This window comes from Entelurus aequoreus, linkage group LG06, assembly GCF_033978785.1.
Source record: "Entelurus aequoreus isolate RoL-2023_Sb linkage group LG06, RoL_Eaeq_v1.1, whole genome shotgun sequence".
NCBI classification, from domain to species: Eukaryota; Metazoa; Chordata; class Actinopteri; order Syngnathiformes; family Syngnathidae; genus Entelurus; species Entelurus aequoreus.
Genome location: NC_084736.1, coordinates 43,799,558 through 43,817,606, shown reverse-complemented (window position 1 = coordinate 43,817,606; position 18,049 = coordinate 43,799,558). Strand labels below are relative to the sequence as shown.

The 18,049-nt window shown below is 44.6% G+C and overlaps 1 protein-coding gene across 1 annotated transcript in view; it reads left to right on the top strand.

Moving 5' to 3' along the window:
* The window catches only part of LOC133652230 (transmembrane protein 8B-like), a 194,468-nt gene that overhangs the window by 84,153 nt on the left and 92,266 nt on the right, over positions 1-18,049 (top strand). The window contains exons 6-7 of the mRNA XM_062050745.1: positions 3,024-3,035; positions 3,771-4,136. Coding sequence (XP_061906729.1) covers positions 3,024-3,035; positions 3,771-4,136 — 378 coding nt within the window. The remainder of the gene's footprint in view (positions 1-3,023; positions 3,036-3,770; positions 4,137-18,049) is intronic.

Here is an 18,049-nt window from a genome sequence, read left to right as displayed (position 1 = left end):
AAAGCACACTGCCGCGCAATTACCGTGAATCTCTGTCTCATTAAAAAGCTTCCTGTTTACATAGGAGAAGCCTGCCGAAGGGGATGATCTGCAAACGACTCTTTTGCTGAGCGAGCGCGCCTAATACTGCAAGTGAAATAAGACGGCCTGTTATTTCTTGTATGTGGGAGACGGGCTGTGGATTAACAACAGCCCCCGCGTTCACCCTCACGCCCACTGTGGTGCCTCAAGTAAAGTGTTAGGAACTGTCAAAACACCAGCATAAATTTCATCATTTTACATTGAAGAGGAAAATGAAGGCAAGCTACTTGTAAATGAATGGAAACATCCGTAGACGTTAGGGTTGTACGGTATACCGGTACTAGTATAGTATCGCGGTACTAATGAATCAAAAACGGTACTATACTCTGTTTGAAAAGTACCTGTTCGCCATATTTTTTTTTTTTTACAGACGTGACGCCGCGCTGTCACGTCGTGACATTGCTGGTTTTACGAGCAGAGGAGCATGTTCTGCAGCGCACACACACGGAGTACTTACAAGCAGGCACAGTTGTAGACAGAAAAGGGAGAATGGACGCACTTTGGCTTAAAAACTAAAGATAAAGGTAAAGTTATAACACTGAAACTGCCTCAGGAAGAGATGCTTTAAGACATGGCTAGCTAGCTAGCAGCTAACATTCATCCACAGTCTGCAGTGTTTTAGTTACTTCTAAATCACTAATCCTCGTCTCCATGGCGACAAAGTAGGTTTCTTACAAGTATCATCTCTGCAGGACGAGGAATAGCTAAATATGCTTCACTACACACCCTAGGAGGATACAATAGCTCTCCGGCGTCACAATGTAAACCCATGGGTGGATCTACACCTAACATCCACTGTAATGATAGCAAGTACAAGAGCGTATCTAGTCGATACTACTATGATTACATCGATATTTTTTACCGTCACAAAATCTTTTTTCCTTTTTTTAAAATCCACATTATGTTTATAAACTCAGGAAATATGTCCCTGGACACATGAGGACTTTGAAAATTACCAGTATGACCCTGTAATTACTTGGTATCAGATCGATACCTAAATTTGTGGTATCATCCAAAACTAATGTAAAGTATCAAACAACAGAAGAATAAGTGATTATTACATTTTAACAGAAGTGTAGATAGAACATGTTGAAAGAAAAAATAAGCAGATATTAACTGTAAATGATTAATAATCAGTTTTTACTGTTTGTCCTTTATAATGAAGACACAATTTAAAAAATGATAAATGACAATATGTTACTGCATATGTCAGCAGACTAATTAGGAGTCTTTGTTTGTTTACTTACTACTAAAAGACAAGTTGTCTAGTATGTTCACTATTTTATTTAAGGACGAAATTGTTCTTTGATTGCAATAATAAACATATGTTTAGATGGATAGATTTTTTCTCAAAATAAAGCCAATAATGCAATTTTTTGTGGTCAACCTTTTTTTTTTTAGAAAAGTATCCAAGTATCAAAATACATTTTGGTACCGGTACTGGTACCAAAATATTTGTACCCTAGTAGACGTACATGTAAATCATTCATTACAAGATGGTAGGGGTGCACAAAAAATCGATTCACATCCGAATCGCAATTCCTTTTCATCCCGATTGCAAATTGATTCCGAATTTTCAAAAATCGATAAAAAAAGAATACACTTTTTAAAATATGTTCACCATGCAACCAGAAGAACATTTTTAAACTTGTAACTTGTTTTGAAAAAGTTTCATTATAAATGTTAAACCAAATAAAACATTGCGAGAAGCGGTTTAAATCGATAATTGCGTTGAATTGATTCTGAATCGAGTCGTCGCCATAGGAATGGAAACCGAGTTTCCTCGGGTCATTAAAAAGCAATAAAAGCCATCATATTGATTTTGTGGAAATTAAGGTCTTAGATGGGATTAAAAAGCATTAAATACTAGGGGTGTAAAAAAAAAAAAAGATATTTTCAGATTAGCCGTTATTCCTATTTGTAATGATTCTTAATCGAATAAAACAAATCTAAAATCTTTTTTTTATCTGTCCTGTCCAGGCACTCAGACAAATCCTATTGTTGATGTAGATGATCTACAGTTGCGATCAAAAGTTGACATACACTTGTAAAGAACATAATGTCATGGCGGTCTTGAGTTTCCAATAATTTCTACAACTCTTATTTTTTGTGATAGAGTGACTGGAGCACATACTTGTTAGTCATAAAAAACATTCATGAAGTTTGGTTCTTTTATGAATTTATTATGGGTCTACTGAAAATGTGAGCAAATCTGCTGGGTCAAAAGTATACATACAGCAATGTTAATATTTGCTTACATGTCCATTGGCAAGTTTAACTGCAATAAGGCACTTTTGGTAGCCATCCACAAGCTTCTGGCAAGCTTCTGCTTGAATTTTTGACCACTCCTCTTGACAAAATTGGTGCAGTTCAGCTAAATTTGTTGGTTTTCTGACATAGACTTGTTTCTTCAGCATTGTCCACACATTTAAGTCAGGACTTTGGGAAGGTCATTCTAAAACCTTCCTTCTAGCCTGATTTAGCCATTCCTTTACCACTTTTGACGTGTGTTTGTGGTCATTGTCCTGTTGGAACACCCAACTGCGCCCAAAAGCCAACCTGCGGGCTGATGATTTTAGGTTGTCCTGAAGAATTTGGAGGTAATCCTCCTTTTTCATTGTCCCATTTACTCTCTGTAAAGCACCAGTTTCATTGGCAGCAAAACAGGCCCAGAGCATAATACTACCACCGCCATGCTTGACGGTAGGCATGGTGTTCCTAGGATTGAAGGCCTCACCTTTTCTACTAAAAACATATTGATGGGTATTGTGGCCAAACAGCTAAATTTTTGTTTAGACTGGCCTGCCTGTAGTCCAGACCTGTCTCCCATTGAAAATGTGTGGCACAATATGAAGCCTAAAATACGGCAACGGAGACCCCGGACTGTTGAACAACTTAAGCTGTACATCAAGCAAGAATGGGATAGAATTCCACTTGAATAGCTTCAAAAATGTGTCTCCTCAGCAGGGGCGCCGCTAGGGATTTTGGGCCCCATGAAAACAATCTTTACAGGGCCCCCTGTATTATAATTGCATCATCATTAGGGGCCTCTCTGGGCCCCCCTCCATCATGGGCCCCTAGAATCTGTCTCCTTTACCCCCCCTTTTCGGCGCCCCTGCTCCTCAGTTCCCAAACGTTTACTGAGTGTTGTTAAAAGGAAAGGCCATGTAACACAGTGATAAAAATTCCTCTGTGTCAACTTTTTTGCAATGTGTTGCTGCCATTAAATTCTAAGTTAATGATTATTTGCAAAAACAAATTAAGTTTCTCAGTTCAAACATTAAATATCTTGTCTTTGCAGTCTATTCAATTGAATATAAGTTGAAAAGGATTTGCAAATCATTGTATTCTGTTTTTATTTACCATTTACACAACGTGCCAACTTCACTGGTTGTGGGTTTTGTAGAAAACACATTTAAAGGCCAGAATAAAAAGGCTATGACTGTATTGATTTATTTTTAAACTGCACTGGTGCTTGAAAAGAAGTGTTCTGTTAACTAGGTACAGATGTAGTTTGCACATTTACACCACTCAGCAATTTTGTGCTAAAGGACACTTCAGTAGCACTCAGACCAAACAAGAGTCCCCATTGTGTGGTGTGCAGTGATTAGGACACAGCGATGGAATCCATGACTATAAACATGTAGGTTTTAACCTCCTCTCTGCATTCTGTCCTAGACTGCACCAAGTCCAACACGTCCAAGGAGCAGTCGGAGGCGCCAGGCTCCTCCATGAACATGCCACAGTCTTTTGGCACGGCCATGGCGTTCTCCTTGTCTGACACCCTCTCCATGGTGGCGCCGTCCCACAACGCCACTCAGCTGCACACCTCAGGGGACAGCGTGGTGTACCTGGCCCCGCCCACCGACACTGACAAGTGCTGGCCTATCCGCCCGACTCTGCGCAATGAGCTGGACACCTTCTCCGTGCACTTTTACGTCTTCTTTGGTCCAAATATATCCGTGCCGCCCGACAAGGCGGCCGTGTTCGCCATCAACTTGATGCCCGCCTTGGACAGTGGTGGCATTCTCAACATGGAGCTGAAACTCAACATGGTGAGTACAATATATTTTCTATCATTGGGAATCACAACACGCTGCAACATTTATCCAAAGATTTATTTCAAGTCTTTTTCCTGTTGACGTAACACATTGGTGTCCAAAGTGCGGCCCGGGGGCCATTTGTGGCCCCGCATCTAATTTTTTTTACAGCCCGCGGCACATTCTAAAAATACTATTAGTAAAAAAAACATAAGAAGTAGAACAAAAGCGCAAACAGGCCTACAGTTAACGAGAAAATTGACACCAATAACACAAAGCTGCCATGCAGGCAGTTCTTTCTTTAAACTATCATTGCTCAAAAACTATCAATGGCTCAAAATCATTGTTGTTTTGAATTATTGACCTATTCCAGGCTCCAATTACTTCACGTCAAATCTTCCACTTTGAGATATGTAGACACTAGGTTTGTACGGTATACTGGTGCTAGCAGTGGCATGCCGTCAGAGCCAGCAAGGCCTTCTCTGCTGGCCTAACATAACCAGAAGTCATGATCATAATTAAAGATGAAATCATTTTTTTATTTACTTTCCCTAAATATCTAAAATTATTCATATTCTCTTCATGTCATATTATGCTCATTCCAGTGCTGTTGTTTTTAGTTGTAGTTTGTATCCAATCAGAATTCACCTAGCTTTTGTTGCCATGCTGTACCAAAACTGCCCGAGGCCTTCAGAATCAACAATGCGGGCAACGTAAGCGATCGGGCACATACAGGTGATAGACCGTTGCGATAGCCAATCAGATCACGAGCTGTTGTCAGTAAGGCCTTCTAGCTGGATGCTAACTCAGCTGTTCTGGCTATGAAATGGGTAAGTGGCCACCATTTCCACTCGAATAAGCAGACTATGAGGGGTACCACTAGCTTATACGGCGTCAAATAGGTGCTACAAATTGTGAGATCACATTTTTAATTTTTTAATATGTCTTTTGCATTTTTTATTTTGACAGTACCACATACGATATGTTTTAATGGCTGATGCGTTTTAATTGATTTTTAAATGCACCAGATAATAACCCGTTTTGTTCACTGTTGAGGTGCTTCAATACAAGTAGTGCGTAATGTGTTTCTGTATAGTATTTCTTCAGCAATGGTCATGTGGTGACATAAATGATGGTATTTTGAGATGTAATCATTGAAGTCGGACATCACTGAAGGCCTAGGTGGGAAACGCACGGCTCGCCACTGGGTACTAGTATAGTATGTACTAATGAATCATAAACAGTACTATACTTTGTTTGGAAAGTACCGGTTCCTCATTTATTTATTTTTACGGGCATGACGGCGTGTCGTCACGTCGTGACATTGCTGGTTTTACGAGCAGAGGAGCATGTTCGGCAGCGCACACACACGGAGTACTTACAAGCAGATACAGTGTGTAGACAGAAAAGGGAGAACGGAGGCATTTTGGCCTAAAAATTAAAGATAAAGGTGAAGTTATAACACTGAAATGCCCTCAGGAAGAGGTGCTTTAAGACATGGCTAGCTAGCCAGCAGCAAACATCCATCCGCAGTCAGCAGTGTTTTAGCTACTTCTAAATCACTAATCCTCGCCTGGGTTATTGGTGACACATGAAGAAAAGTTGCAATTTTGAATCAAAGTTTTGTCAGGCAAAGTGTATTAACCCACTGTTACTGAGAGTGCGATATATCACATTTCTCATGTGTTTTTATGCTTGCTTACCTCACACAAGAAACTGTTATTGGCTCTACAGCCTTCCCGGCGAATCTTCACTTCCCATATTTTTCTCCTCTAGGGGTTCTTCCTGCATTTTTTGCGAGTTGTGCTTCCCCACGCCGCACAACAGGGCATGTTTACACGCTAAACAATCTTTAATGAAAAGAAATGTAAAATGAGGACGTGCAGTGTCGCTTTGCTGCCTGCGATCCAAGGTCTAGCGCGGCTTGCCTGTGCATTACTGATGCCACTACATTTTATATTGGACAGTGGGGTTGCGCCATTGGAACCAAGGATTTCTTTGACAAAGAGCATTAAAAACTTGATGAAGCAATTTCTGTAGAAATTGCGCATGAATGCTGAAGTTGAACTGAAATGCTGATGGAATGTAGAACGAATGTAAGAATAGTTTGAATGTTGAAGAGCTGACGCTGAACTGAAATTCGGGCCTCCTCAAATGATGTGACGGGCCTTCTTAAATGATGTGGCGGGCCTCCTTAAATGATGTGGCGGACCACGTAAAGTGATGTTGCGGACCACTTAAAATGATGTGGCGGGCCTCCTTTAATGATGTGGCGGGCCACATAAATGATGTATCCGGCCAACTTAAATGATGTGGCAGGCCTCCTTAAATGATGTGGCGGGCCCTATAAAGTAATGTATCGGGCCACATCAAATTATGTATCGGGTCTCCTTAAATTATGTGGCGGGTGTCCTTAAATGATGTGGCGGGCCAAATTAAATGATGTGGTGGCCTCCTTAAATGATGTGGCGGGCCCTATAAAGTAATGTGACGGGCCACATAAAATGATGTATCTGGTCACCTTAAATGATGTATCATGCCACATTAAATGATGTCGCGGGCTACCTTAAATGATGTGGCTAGCAACCTTAAATGATGTATCAGGCCACCTTAAATGATGTATCGGGCCACCTTAAATGATGTGGCGGGCCACCTTAAATGATGTGACGGGCCACATTAAATAATGTGACGGTCCACCTTATATGACGTGGCGGGCCACCTTATATGATGTGGCGGGCCACTTAAAATAATGTGGTGGGCCACAAAGTAATGTGGTGGGCCACAAAGTGATGTGGTTGGCCACATAAAATGATGTGGCAGACCATATGAAATAGTGTGGCGGCCCTCATTAAATGATGTGGCGGCCCCGTAAAGTAATGTGACGGGCCACCTTAAATGATGTATCGGGCCACCTTAAATGAGGTGGCGGGCCACTTTTTATGAAGTGGTGGGCCACAATTGAATGATGTGGCGGGCCACAATTGAACGATGTGGCGGGCAATATTGAATGATGTGGCGGACCACTTAAAATAATATGGTGGGCCACAAAGTGATGTGGAGAGCCACAGAAATCATGTGGCTGGCCACGTAAAATTATGTGGCGGACCATATGAAATAGTCACCTTAAATTATGTGTCTGGTCACCTTAAATGATGTGGCGGGCCTCCTTAAATGATGTCGCGGACCACTTAAAATAATGGGGTGGGCCACAAAGTGATGTGGTGAGTCACATGAAATGATGTGGCTGGCCATATGAAATAGTGTGGCGGGTCACAATAAATGATGTGGCTGGCCACGTAAAATGATGTGGCGGATCATATGAAATAGTGTGGCGGGTCGCAATAAATGACGTGGCGGACCACCTTAAATGTTGTGGCGGGCCACCTTATATGATGTGGTGGGCCACATTTAAAGATGTGGCGGGCCTCTTTAAATGATATTGTGGACAACTTAAAATAATGTGGTGGGCCACAAAGTGATGTGGCTGGCCACATAAAATGATGTGGGGGACCACATGAAATAGTGTGGCGGGTCACAATAAATGATGTGGCGGACCATGTGAAATAGTGTGGCGGGTCAAATAAATGAGGTGACGGGCCACATCTGGGCACCAGTTCTTAAGTCTGACACCTGTGCTTCAGTAGGTCAGGCCCATAATGTATTTCATGACAGTTGTATGTGTAATTTCTTGATAAAGAACACAGCATAATGAAAAAGAAAAAGGTTGTAAATCGTCAACCCAATAAAAATTGGCATGGGTCCTGTTTTAGGAAATCTGCCATAACTGGGAAGGTCATGTGATTACATTTACTTGATTAATGGAGTCAATTCACACTGATCAGGAATCCAATATGAATTGTTGCTCAAGTTGCCCTGGTGTACAAGTTGAGACAGACCCAACAGTGCCTCTGCTGGTTGCAGTCAAGTAGTGCAAGCCATTTGCCCTCATATGCCTTAAAGGGGAACTGCACATTTTATTTAATTTGCCTCTCGTTCACAATCATTATGAAAGACAAGACGACAGATGGATTTTTTTTTTTTGCATTCTAAATACTGAATATACGTAAATAACAGAGCGCTTACAGCGTAGCCAAATTGAGCTCCACTATTCCACCCATAAAATTTGATAAATAACCACTCAAAAAGCGCACTCAATTCACATTTCGTGACTTGATTATTAACCAAGTGTTAGTTATATTTGTATTATAAGTGCTTAAACAGACTAACTATAGCGACAACATGTGGGCCTATGTTTACATCATTGTGTGTTCTGCTGCTTCCTCGATTCCTTTGCTCGTCAAACTTTATTGTAGATCATAAATCCTGCCTCTCACCTGGATAGTAGAGGGACGAGGACGTGTTCGGACAAGTTGGTACACTTTGACAGCCAATTTAGACACGAAAATAGTGAGAACAACACAAAAATAAGCTTTTCTTCGCAAGGATTATGAATCATTCTTCATCCAAACGAGAATATACAAGATTCTATCAGTCGGTATCCTAATAACAGCAGACGTTGTGCACTAAGTGATGTTTTATTATGTTTGTTGGCTCTCATGAAGTCTGCAGTGAGCAGAAATCAGTGATGGAAAAAAAAAAGCAAACGTGATGCGTTCTTGAAATGAATGCTTAAAATGATCAAAAGACGTAAATATTCAATGTTATAATAAATGTTACTACGATACATATATACTTACATCATATATATAAAACTCCAATGGAGGTGTTTGTATGTTTTTTTAGGGGCTCTATTGGCAGAATTTAACGACTCACATCGGATCCATTGTAAGTGGACTGTTCTATAAATTTACTGTATTTTTCCGAATATAAGGCGCATTTAAAATCCTTTCATTATCTCAAAAATCGACCGTGCGCTTTATAACCCGGTTGTCACAGCTCTGTATAGCACAGTTTAAGAGGAACCCAAGGATGCATACAAAAGGTGAGTTGAACAGTTCTTTACTGAAGTTGTGTACTCATAAAAAGGCGCTCCTCACTGGAGGGAACAAAAGGCGACGGTGCAAAAAGGAGAACTCAAAATAAGCACCGTGGAGAAAACAAAAACTAATATATAAAAATAGAACAAACTTGGGTCAAAGTTGCAAGACGTGCTTCCGCCGATGTAGACACCAAGCTGGATGGCACCGGGAGTTGCCAGAATGACAAGCTGCAAAAAACACGAAGCATGGAAGCCATCAGAAGTGGAGAGCCGAGGAGTGGAATCACCAAGTGCCATCCAGCTGCCAAGGTGCTGCTTAAATAGCATCAGGGTAAATTGGGAGCAGCTGTGCACGTCTCACAACTCCGCCCACAATGGGAACACAGGAACTCTAAGGGGAAGGAGAAATTAAGCTAAGGTCAACAAGGTCAACTGCACCAACAAAGGAAAACTAAATACAAACCACAAGGTGGCAGCAGGTGGTGACAGTATCTCCCCCTTAATCAACGGACGCCACCTGGCGGACCTCCTGGTTTTTCAGGAAATCTGTTATAAAAATCGGTAATTAGCGTTTTATCAATGATCAGGGAACGAGAGATCCAGGAACGATCCTCTGGGGGGTAACCCTTCCAGTCGATCAGAAACTGCACCCCCCTGCCTTGCCTCCTGGCATCTAGGATGGTGTTGACTATGAAGGCCGGATGACCCTCCACCTGCAGAGGCGCTGGGGGAGACACTGATGGAGGGCTAAGGTCGCTCGACTCGACGGGCTTCAGGCGGGAGACATGGTAGACTGGGTATGACTTAAAAGACTTAGGTACCTTGAGTCGAGCTGTGAGGGGAGTAATCATCCGCTTCACCTCGTATGGTCCAATGAATCTCGGTGACAGTTTCTTCGACTCTCCTGGCAGTGTGATATCTCGGGATGATAGCCAAACCTTTTGGCCGGGTTTGTAGTCAGGGGCTGGTCTGCGATGACGATTTGCCATGGTTTGGTTTCGTCTGGCAGTGCGAGATAGGGCAGCACGGGTATCACGCCACACATGGTGCACCAGGCGCAGGAAGGCAGTCACGGAAGGGACTGCGGATTCTACTTCCTGAGAGGAAAATATAGGAGGTTGGAAGCCATGCCCCACTTGAAAAGGGGACCGGCCAGTAGAAGAACAAATGAGTGTTACGGGCATACTCCACCCAAGGGAGATAGGTGGACCACAACGCCGACAATATAATCATAATGGGGGACTTTAATATCCATATGAATACCCCATCGGACCCTCAGTGCGTGGCGCTCCAAACCATAATTGATAGCTGTGGTCTTACACAAATAATACATGAACCCACGCATCGCAACGGTAATACAATAGATCTAGTGCTTGTCAGGGGTGTCACCACCTCCAAAGTTATGATACTTCCATATACTAAAGTAATGTCCGATCATTACCTTATAAAATTTGAAGTTTTGACTCTTTGTCAACAAGCTAATAATAATAATAACTGCTATAGCGGCCGCAACATTAATGCTGCCACAACGATGACTCTTGCTGACCTACTGCCTTCGGTAATAGCACCATTCCCAAATTATGTCGGCTCTATTGATAAACTCACTAACAACTTTGACGATGCCTTGCGCGAAATTATTGATAGTATAGCACCGCTAAAGCAAAAAAGGGCCCCTAAAAGGCGCACCCCATGGTTTACAGAAGAAATTAGAGCTCATAAATTATCATGTAGAAAACTGGAACGCAAATGGCGCGCGACTAAACTTGAGGTTTTCCATCAAGCATGGAGTGATAGTTTAATAACTTATAAACGCATGCTTACCTTAGCTAAAGCTAAATACTACTCAAATCTCATCCGCCTCAACAAAAACGATCCTAAATTTCTGTTTAGTACAGTAGCATCGCTAACCCAACAAGGGACTCCTCCCAGTAGCTCCACCCACTCGGCAGATGATTTTATGAATTTCTTTAATAAGAAAATTGAACTCATTAGAAAGGAGATTAAAGACAACGCATCCCAGCTACAACTGGGCTCTATTAACACAAATACGACTGTATATACGACGGACACTGCCCTCCAAAATAGTCTCTCTATTTTTGATGAAATAACATTAGAGGAATTATTACAGCGTGTAAGTGGGATAAAACAAACAACATGTTTACTTGACCCACTTCCTGGGAAACTTATCAAGGAACTGTTTGTATTATTAGGTCCATCAGTGTTAAATATTATAAACTTATCACTTTCCTCCGGCACTGTTCCCCTAGCATTCAAAAAAGCGGTTATTCATCCTCTGCTCAAAAGACCTAACCTCGATCCTGACCTCATGGTAAACTACCGACCGGTCTCCCACCTTCCGTTTATTTCCAAAATTCTCGAAAAAACTGTTGCACAGCAGCTAAATGAACACTTAGTGACTAACAATCTCTGTGAACCTTTTCAATCCGGTTTCAGGGCAAATCACTCTACGGAGACAGCCCTCGCAAAAATGACTAATGATCTATTGCTAACGATGGATTCTGATGCGTCATCTATGTTGCTGCTTCTTGATCTTAGCGCCGCTTTCGATACCGTCGATCATAATATTTTATTAGAGCGTATCAAAACACGTATTGGTATGTCAGACTTAGCCTTGTCTTGGTTTAACTCTTATCTTACTGACAGGATGCAGTGCGTCTCCCATAACAATGTGACCTCGGACTATGTCAAGGTAACGTGCGGAGTTCCCCAGGGTTCGGTTCTTGGCCCTGCACTCTTTAGTATTTACATGCTGCCGCTGGGTGACATCATACGCAAGTACGGTGTTAGCTTTCACTGTTATGCTGATGACACTCAACTCTACATGCCCCTAAAGCTGACCAACACGCCGGACTGTAGTCAGCTGGAGGCGTGTCTTAATGAAATTAAACAATGGATGTCCGCTAACTTTTTGCAACTCAACGCTAAGAAAACGGAAATGCTGATTATCGGTCCTGCTAGACACCAACATCTATTTAATAATACCACCTTAACATTTGACAACCAAACAATTAAACAAGGAGACTCGGTAAAGAATCTGGGTATTATCTTCGACCCAACTCTCTCGTTTGAGTCACACATTAAGAGTGTTACTAAAACGGCCTTCTTTCATCTCCGTAATATCGCTAAAATTCGTTCCATCTTGTCCACTAGCGACGCTGAGATCATTATTCATGCGTTCGTTACGTCTCGTCTCGATTACTGTAACGTATTATTTTCGGGCCTCCCTATGTCTAGCATTAAAAGATTACAGTTGGTACAAAATGCGGCTGCAAGGCTTTTGACAAAAACAAGAAAGTTTGATCATATTACGCCTATACTGGCTCACTTGCACTGGCTTCCTGTGCACTTAAGATGCGACTTTAAGGTTTTACTACTTACGTATAAAATATTACACGGTTTAGCTCCAGCCTATCTCGCCGATTGTATTGTACCATATGTCCCGACAAGAAATCTGCGTTCAAAGAACTCCGGCTTATTAGTGATTCCCAGAGCCAAAAAAAAGTCTGCGGGCTATAGAGCGTTTTCTATTCGGGCTCCAGTACTCTGGAATGCCCTCCCGGTAACAGTTAGAGATGCTACCTCAGTAGAAGCATTTAAGTCCCATCTTAAAACTCATTTGTATAATCTAGCCTTTAAATAGACCCCCCCTTTTTTTAGACCAGTTGATCTGCCGTTTCTTTTCTTCTCTCCTCTTCTCCCCTGTCCCTTGCGAGGGGGAGTTGCATAGGTCCGGTGGCCATGGATGAAGTGCTGGCTGTCCAGAGCCGGGACCCCGGGTGGACCACTAGCCTGTGCATCGGTTGGGGACATCTCTGCGCTGCTGACCCGTCTCCGCTCGGGATGGTTTCCTGTTGGCCCCGCTGTGGACTGGACTCCCGCTGATGTGTTGGATCCACTGTGGACTGGACTTTCACAATGTTATGTCAGACCCACTCGACATCCGTTGCTTTCGGTCTCCCCTAGAGGGGGGGGTTACCCACATATGCGGTCCTCTCCAAGGTTTCTCATAGTCATTCACCGACGTCCCACTGGGGTGAGTTTTTCCTTGCCCGTATGTGGGCTCTGTACCGAGGATGTCGTTGTGGCTTGTACAGCCCTTTGAGACACTTGTGATTTAGGGCTATATAAATAAACATTGATTGATTGATTGATTGATTGATGTTGGTGACAAACACATCTCAAGGCCGCCCCCAAGTCCTGGTTGGCTCTTTCAGATTGTCCATTAGATTGCGGGTGGTATCCTGATGACATACTAACGGTGTCCCCCAACAGGTTGCAGAATGATCTCCATGTAGCAGATGAAAATTGAGGACCTCTGTCTGACACCACATCCATGGGGATCCCGTGAAGACGAACCACATGGGTAACCAGAAGTTTGGCGGTTTCCAGGGAGGAGGGAAGTCTACGAAGGGGGACAAAGTGTGTGAATTTAGAGAATCTGTCTACAACGGTGAGGACGACAGAAAACCCCCTGGAGATGGGTAGACCAGTGACAAAGTCCAGAGCAATGTGCGACCATGGACGTGAGGGGATGGGAAGGGGCTGCAGCAACCCCGCAGGAGCCTGATGGGAAGCCTTGCTCCTGGCGCAGACAGGGCATGCAGCCACACATTTCTTTGTGTCAGTGTGGATGGTTGGCCACCAGAACCGCTGAGTGAGTAGGAACTCAGTGCGTCTGGCACCTGGGTGGCAGGCAATCTTGGAGGTGTGAGCCCAAGACAAAACTTCTGGACGGAGGGTTCTCTGCACAAAAAGGCGACCAGGGGGGCAGCCAACAGGAAATGGGGAGTCCTTCATAGCCTCCGACACACGCCTCTCAACCTCCCACTGTAATGCGCCAAGGATCCGGGACTGGGGAAGGATGGTCTCTGGGGGAGTGTCTTCTGTTGGAGGAGAGAACATCCTCGACAAGGCGTCAGGTTTACCATTGAGTGACCCTGGGCGAAAAGTGATACAGAAGTCAAACCTTGTGAGGAATAGGGCCCACCGAGCCTGGCGGGGATTGAGACGTTGAGCAGAGCGGAGGTAGGCTAGGTTACGATGATCCGTATAAATGATGATTGGATGTTTAGCACCCTCCAGCCAGTGCCTCCATTCTTGTAGGGCCAGGACCACTGCCAGACGCTCTCGGTTCCCAATATCATAGTTCCTCTCTGCAGGTGAAAGGCGTTTGGAGAAGAAGGCGCAGTGGTGCAGCCTCCGATCGGCACTGGAATGCTGGGACAGCACAGCCCCTACAGATGCATCCACCTCAACAAAAAATGGGAGATCATGATTACAGTGGACTAATACAGGAGAAGAGGTAAAAAGAGATTTAAGGCATCGAAAAGCCTGGTCAGCCTCTGAGGACCACACAAAAGGAACTTTAGAGGACGTTAATCTATTTAAAGGCTGTTCTACTTTACAGAAGTCTCTAATAAAACGTCGGTAAAAGTTAGCGAACCCTAGAAACCGTTGCAACAGCTTCCTGGATGACGGCGTAGGCCAGTCTACCACAACTTGGACCTTAGCTGGGTCTGGCTTAACCTGCCCCCTCTCTACAATCAGCCCCAGAAACGACACTGTGGGAGAATGAAACGTGCATTTTTGCGGTTTAACAAGTAATCGGTTTTCTAAAAGTCTCTGCAAGACCAGACGGACATGCTGATGGTGTACTTCAATGGAGCGTGAAAAGATAAGTATGTCGTCCAAGTACACTACTACGAAACGGCCTATCATATCGCGGAGAACGTCATTGATCAAACACTGAAAAACACCGGGAGCATTTGTGAGGCCGAACGGCATGACGCAATACTCAAAGTGGCCTAGAGGAGTGTTAAAAGCAGTCTTCCATTCATCGCCCTGATGAATGCGCACAAGGTGATACGCGTTACGTAGATCTAATTTGGTAAATACTACCGCCCCATGCAGAGGCGCAAGCGAAGACTCCAGTAGTGGAAGGGGGTATTTATTCTTAGCCGTGATCTTATTTAGGGCTCGGTAGTCTATACAGGGTCGCAACCCTCCATCCTTCTTCTTAACGAAAAAAAAAACAGCCGCCACGGGAGCGGAAGAGGGACGAATGTGTCCGGCGGCAAGAGAAGAGGAGATGTATTCCTCCATAGCCTGTTGTTCGGGACGCAAAATATTGTATAGTCGTGAAGAAGGTAGTGGAGACCCTGGAAGGAGGTCAATGGCACAGTCATATGGGCGGTGGGGAGGTAGCGACGTAGCCCGGTCTTTATAAAAACACATCACTAAGCGAATGATATTCTTCAGGAATCAGTGAAAGATCAGGGGGTTGAGGACTAGGAAGAATGACAGACTTAGTAGGAGACGAAGCGGAGCGCAAACAGTGATTATGACAAAAAATACTCCAATTACTTATCTTTAGTGTGGTCCAATCTATGCTAGGACTGTGACGTTGCAACCACGGAAGGCCAAGAACTACAGGTGCTGAACGAGAAGGCATTATCAAAAAACTAACCTTCTCACGGTGATTTCCCGAAATGAGGAGGGATGTGGTGTGTGTTTGATGCGTAATATTAGCCAAGTGACGCCTGTCAAGTGAGCTAACAGTCTTAATGCGTTCCACACCCACAGTAGGAATCTTTAACAACTCAACAAGCCCACTGTCAATAATGTTCTCATCTGCCCCTGAGTCAATTAGTGCCTTAATAGGGCACGAGTCCCCCCCCCCCCCCATGACAGAGTACCTTCCACTTGGAGTCTTCCCACCAGCGGAGAAGATGCAGATGTTGCCGCCGGGACAGGCGGCGAAGGTGGTAATCTTGGCCGAGGAATATCTCCGGTGGAAGCAGGACGGCCCCTCGTAGGGTGCGCAGGACAGCGAGCGATGACGTGGTCCGCAGCTCCACAGTACAGGCATAACCGCAACCTCAGCCGACGAGTCCTCTCCGCTGATGACAGGCGGCTTCCACCCAGCTGCATGGGTATCGCCCCCTCTAGCCCCTCCTCCGGGGCACTGAAGTCAGAAGGCGGAAGCGACCCTCCCTGAGGCTTGGACGGTGATTGTGGAGACCCGGTAGGTGACTGCCATCTGGTGGACGGAGGATACCTCCCCTTCTGGGCGTGTCGCTCTCGTAGGCGGTTGTCCAATCGGATAGAGAGCGAAATTAGCTCCTCGAGGGTCTGGGTTTCGTCACAGGCAGCCAGCTCGTCTTGGATGCGGGGGCTAAGGCTAGCCAGGAATATTCCCCGCAATGCTCTCTCCCCCCAGCCACTCTCCACTGCCAGGATCCGGAAGGAGATTGAGTGGTCGGCTACAGAGGAGGACCCCTGGCGAGTAGCGAGGAGGCGACTGCCTGCCTCCCGTTCCCTCACAGGGTGATCAAAAACGCTGCGCAGCTCAGCAGAAAACAGGGGTAGACTGGAACGAAGTTCTGGTTTGCTCTCACATATCTCCATAGCCCAGCGTGCTGCTCTTCCAGCCAGTAGACTGAGGGTATATGCCACACGGGCGGGGTCTGTTGAGTACGAGTGAGGCTGCTGTGCAAATACTAAGGAGCACTGGTATAAAAAAAAGTCTGCATTGTCCAAAGTCCCCCTCATACCTGGGTGGAGGAGGTATGCTGGGTTCTCGGGTAGAAAAACCCAAAGTCGAGGCGTCGGAGGAACCAGAGTTTCCAGCTGCAGGTTGAGTTACCTCTGAGCCTGGGAGCGGGTGAGGGACAAACATGCGGGTGTGCATTTCTTGCACCAGTGCTGTCAGGTTAGCCAAACCTTGTTCATGATGACTTATTTGCTGGCCATGAGCCCTGAGGGCCCATCGGACAGGATCTTTGTCTGCGGGTTCCATAATGACTTGGTAATTCTGTCACAGCTCTGTATAGCACAGTTTAAGAGGAACCCAAGGATGCAGACAAAAGGTGAGTTGAACAGTTCTTTACTGAAGTTGTGTACTCACAAAAAGGCGCTCCTCACTGGAGGGAACAAAAAGCGACGGTGCAAAAAGGAGAACTCAAAATGAGCATCGTGGAGAAAACAAAAACTAATATATAAAAATAGAACAAACTTGGGTCAGAGTTGCAAGACGTGCTACCGCCGACGTAGACACCAAGCTGGATGGTTGCCAGAATGACAAGCTGCAAAAAACACGAAGCATGGAAGCCATCAGAAGTGGAGAGCCGAGGAGTGGAATCACCAAGTCCCATCCAGCTGCCAAGGTGCTGCTTAAATAGCATCAGGGTAAATTGGGAGCAGCTGTGCACGTCTCACAACTCCGCCCACAATGGGAACACAGGAACTCTAAGGGGAAGGAGAAATGAAGCTAAGGTCAACAAGGTCAATTGTACCAACAAAGGAAAACTAAATACAAACCACAAGGTGGCAGTAGGTGGTGACACCGATACGCCTAATGTAAGGCATAATTCTGGTTGTGCTTACTGACCAGGAAGCAATTTTATTTGGTACATGGTGTAATGTTAAGTGTGACCAGTAGATGGCAGTCATACATAAGAGATACGTGTAGACTGTAATGGCAGTAAACAACACCAACATTTTAAATGTTCCATTGATAATATAGAACATTACACACAGCGCTCAAAAATCTGTCAAAATATTTTTAGTACGACATTGGTAAGCGTCACCTTGATGGATTGTCGGTGCATTAAACATACAAATTGTAACGACCTGGTCGCATCGAGGTGCGGTGGTGTTCTCCCAATGATGCAGACGGGCTCGGACACAGCTTGCAGGTAGGAAAATGATTTATTTTTCACAAATCAGACAGAAAAAAACAAAAACGACTAGCATGGGAGCTAGCAAGCAAAATAATCTAGCATGAGAGCTAGCAGGAAGCAAAGTGGTCGTAACTTGTTGCATGAGAACAAACTAGGAAGCCAGGCAGAGTGCTGCCCGGGCGAAGACTAAATAGCCCTCTGATTAGCGCTCGGGCAACAGGTGCGCGTCCCGAAACGCTAACCAGAGGCAGGTGAGCAAAATCTGCCGTCATGGCAACAGAAACAAA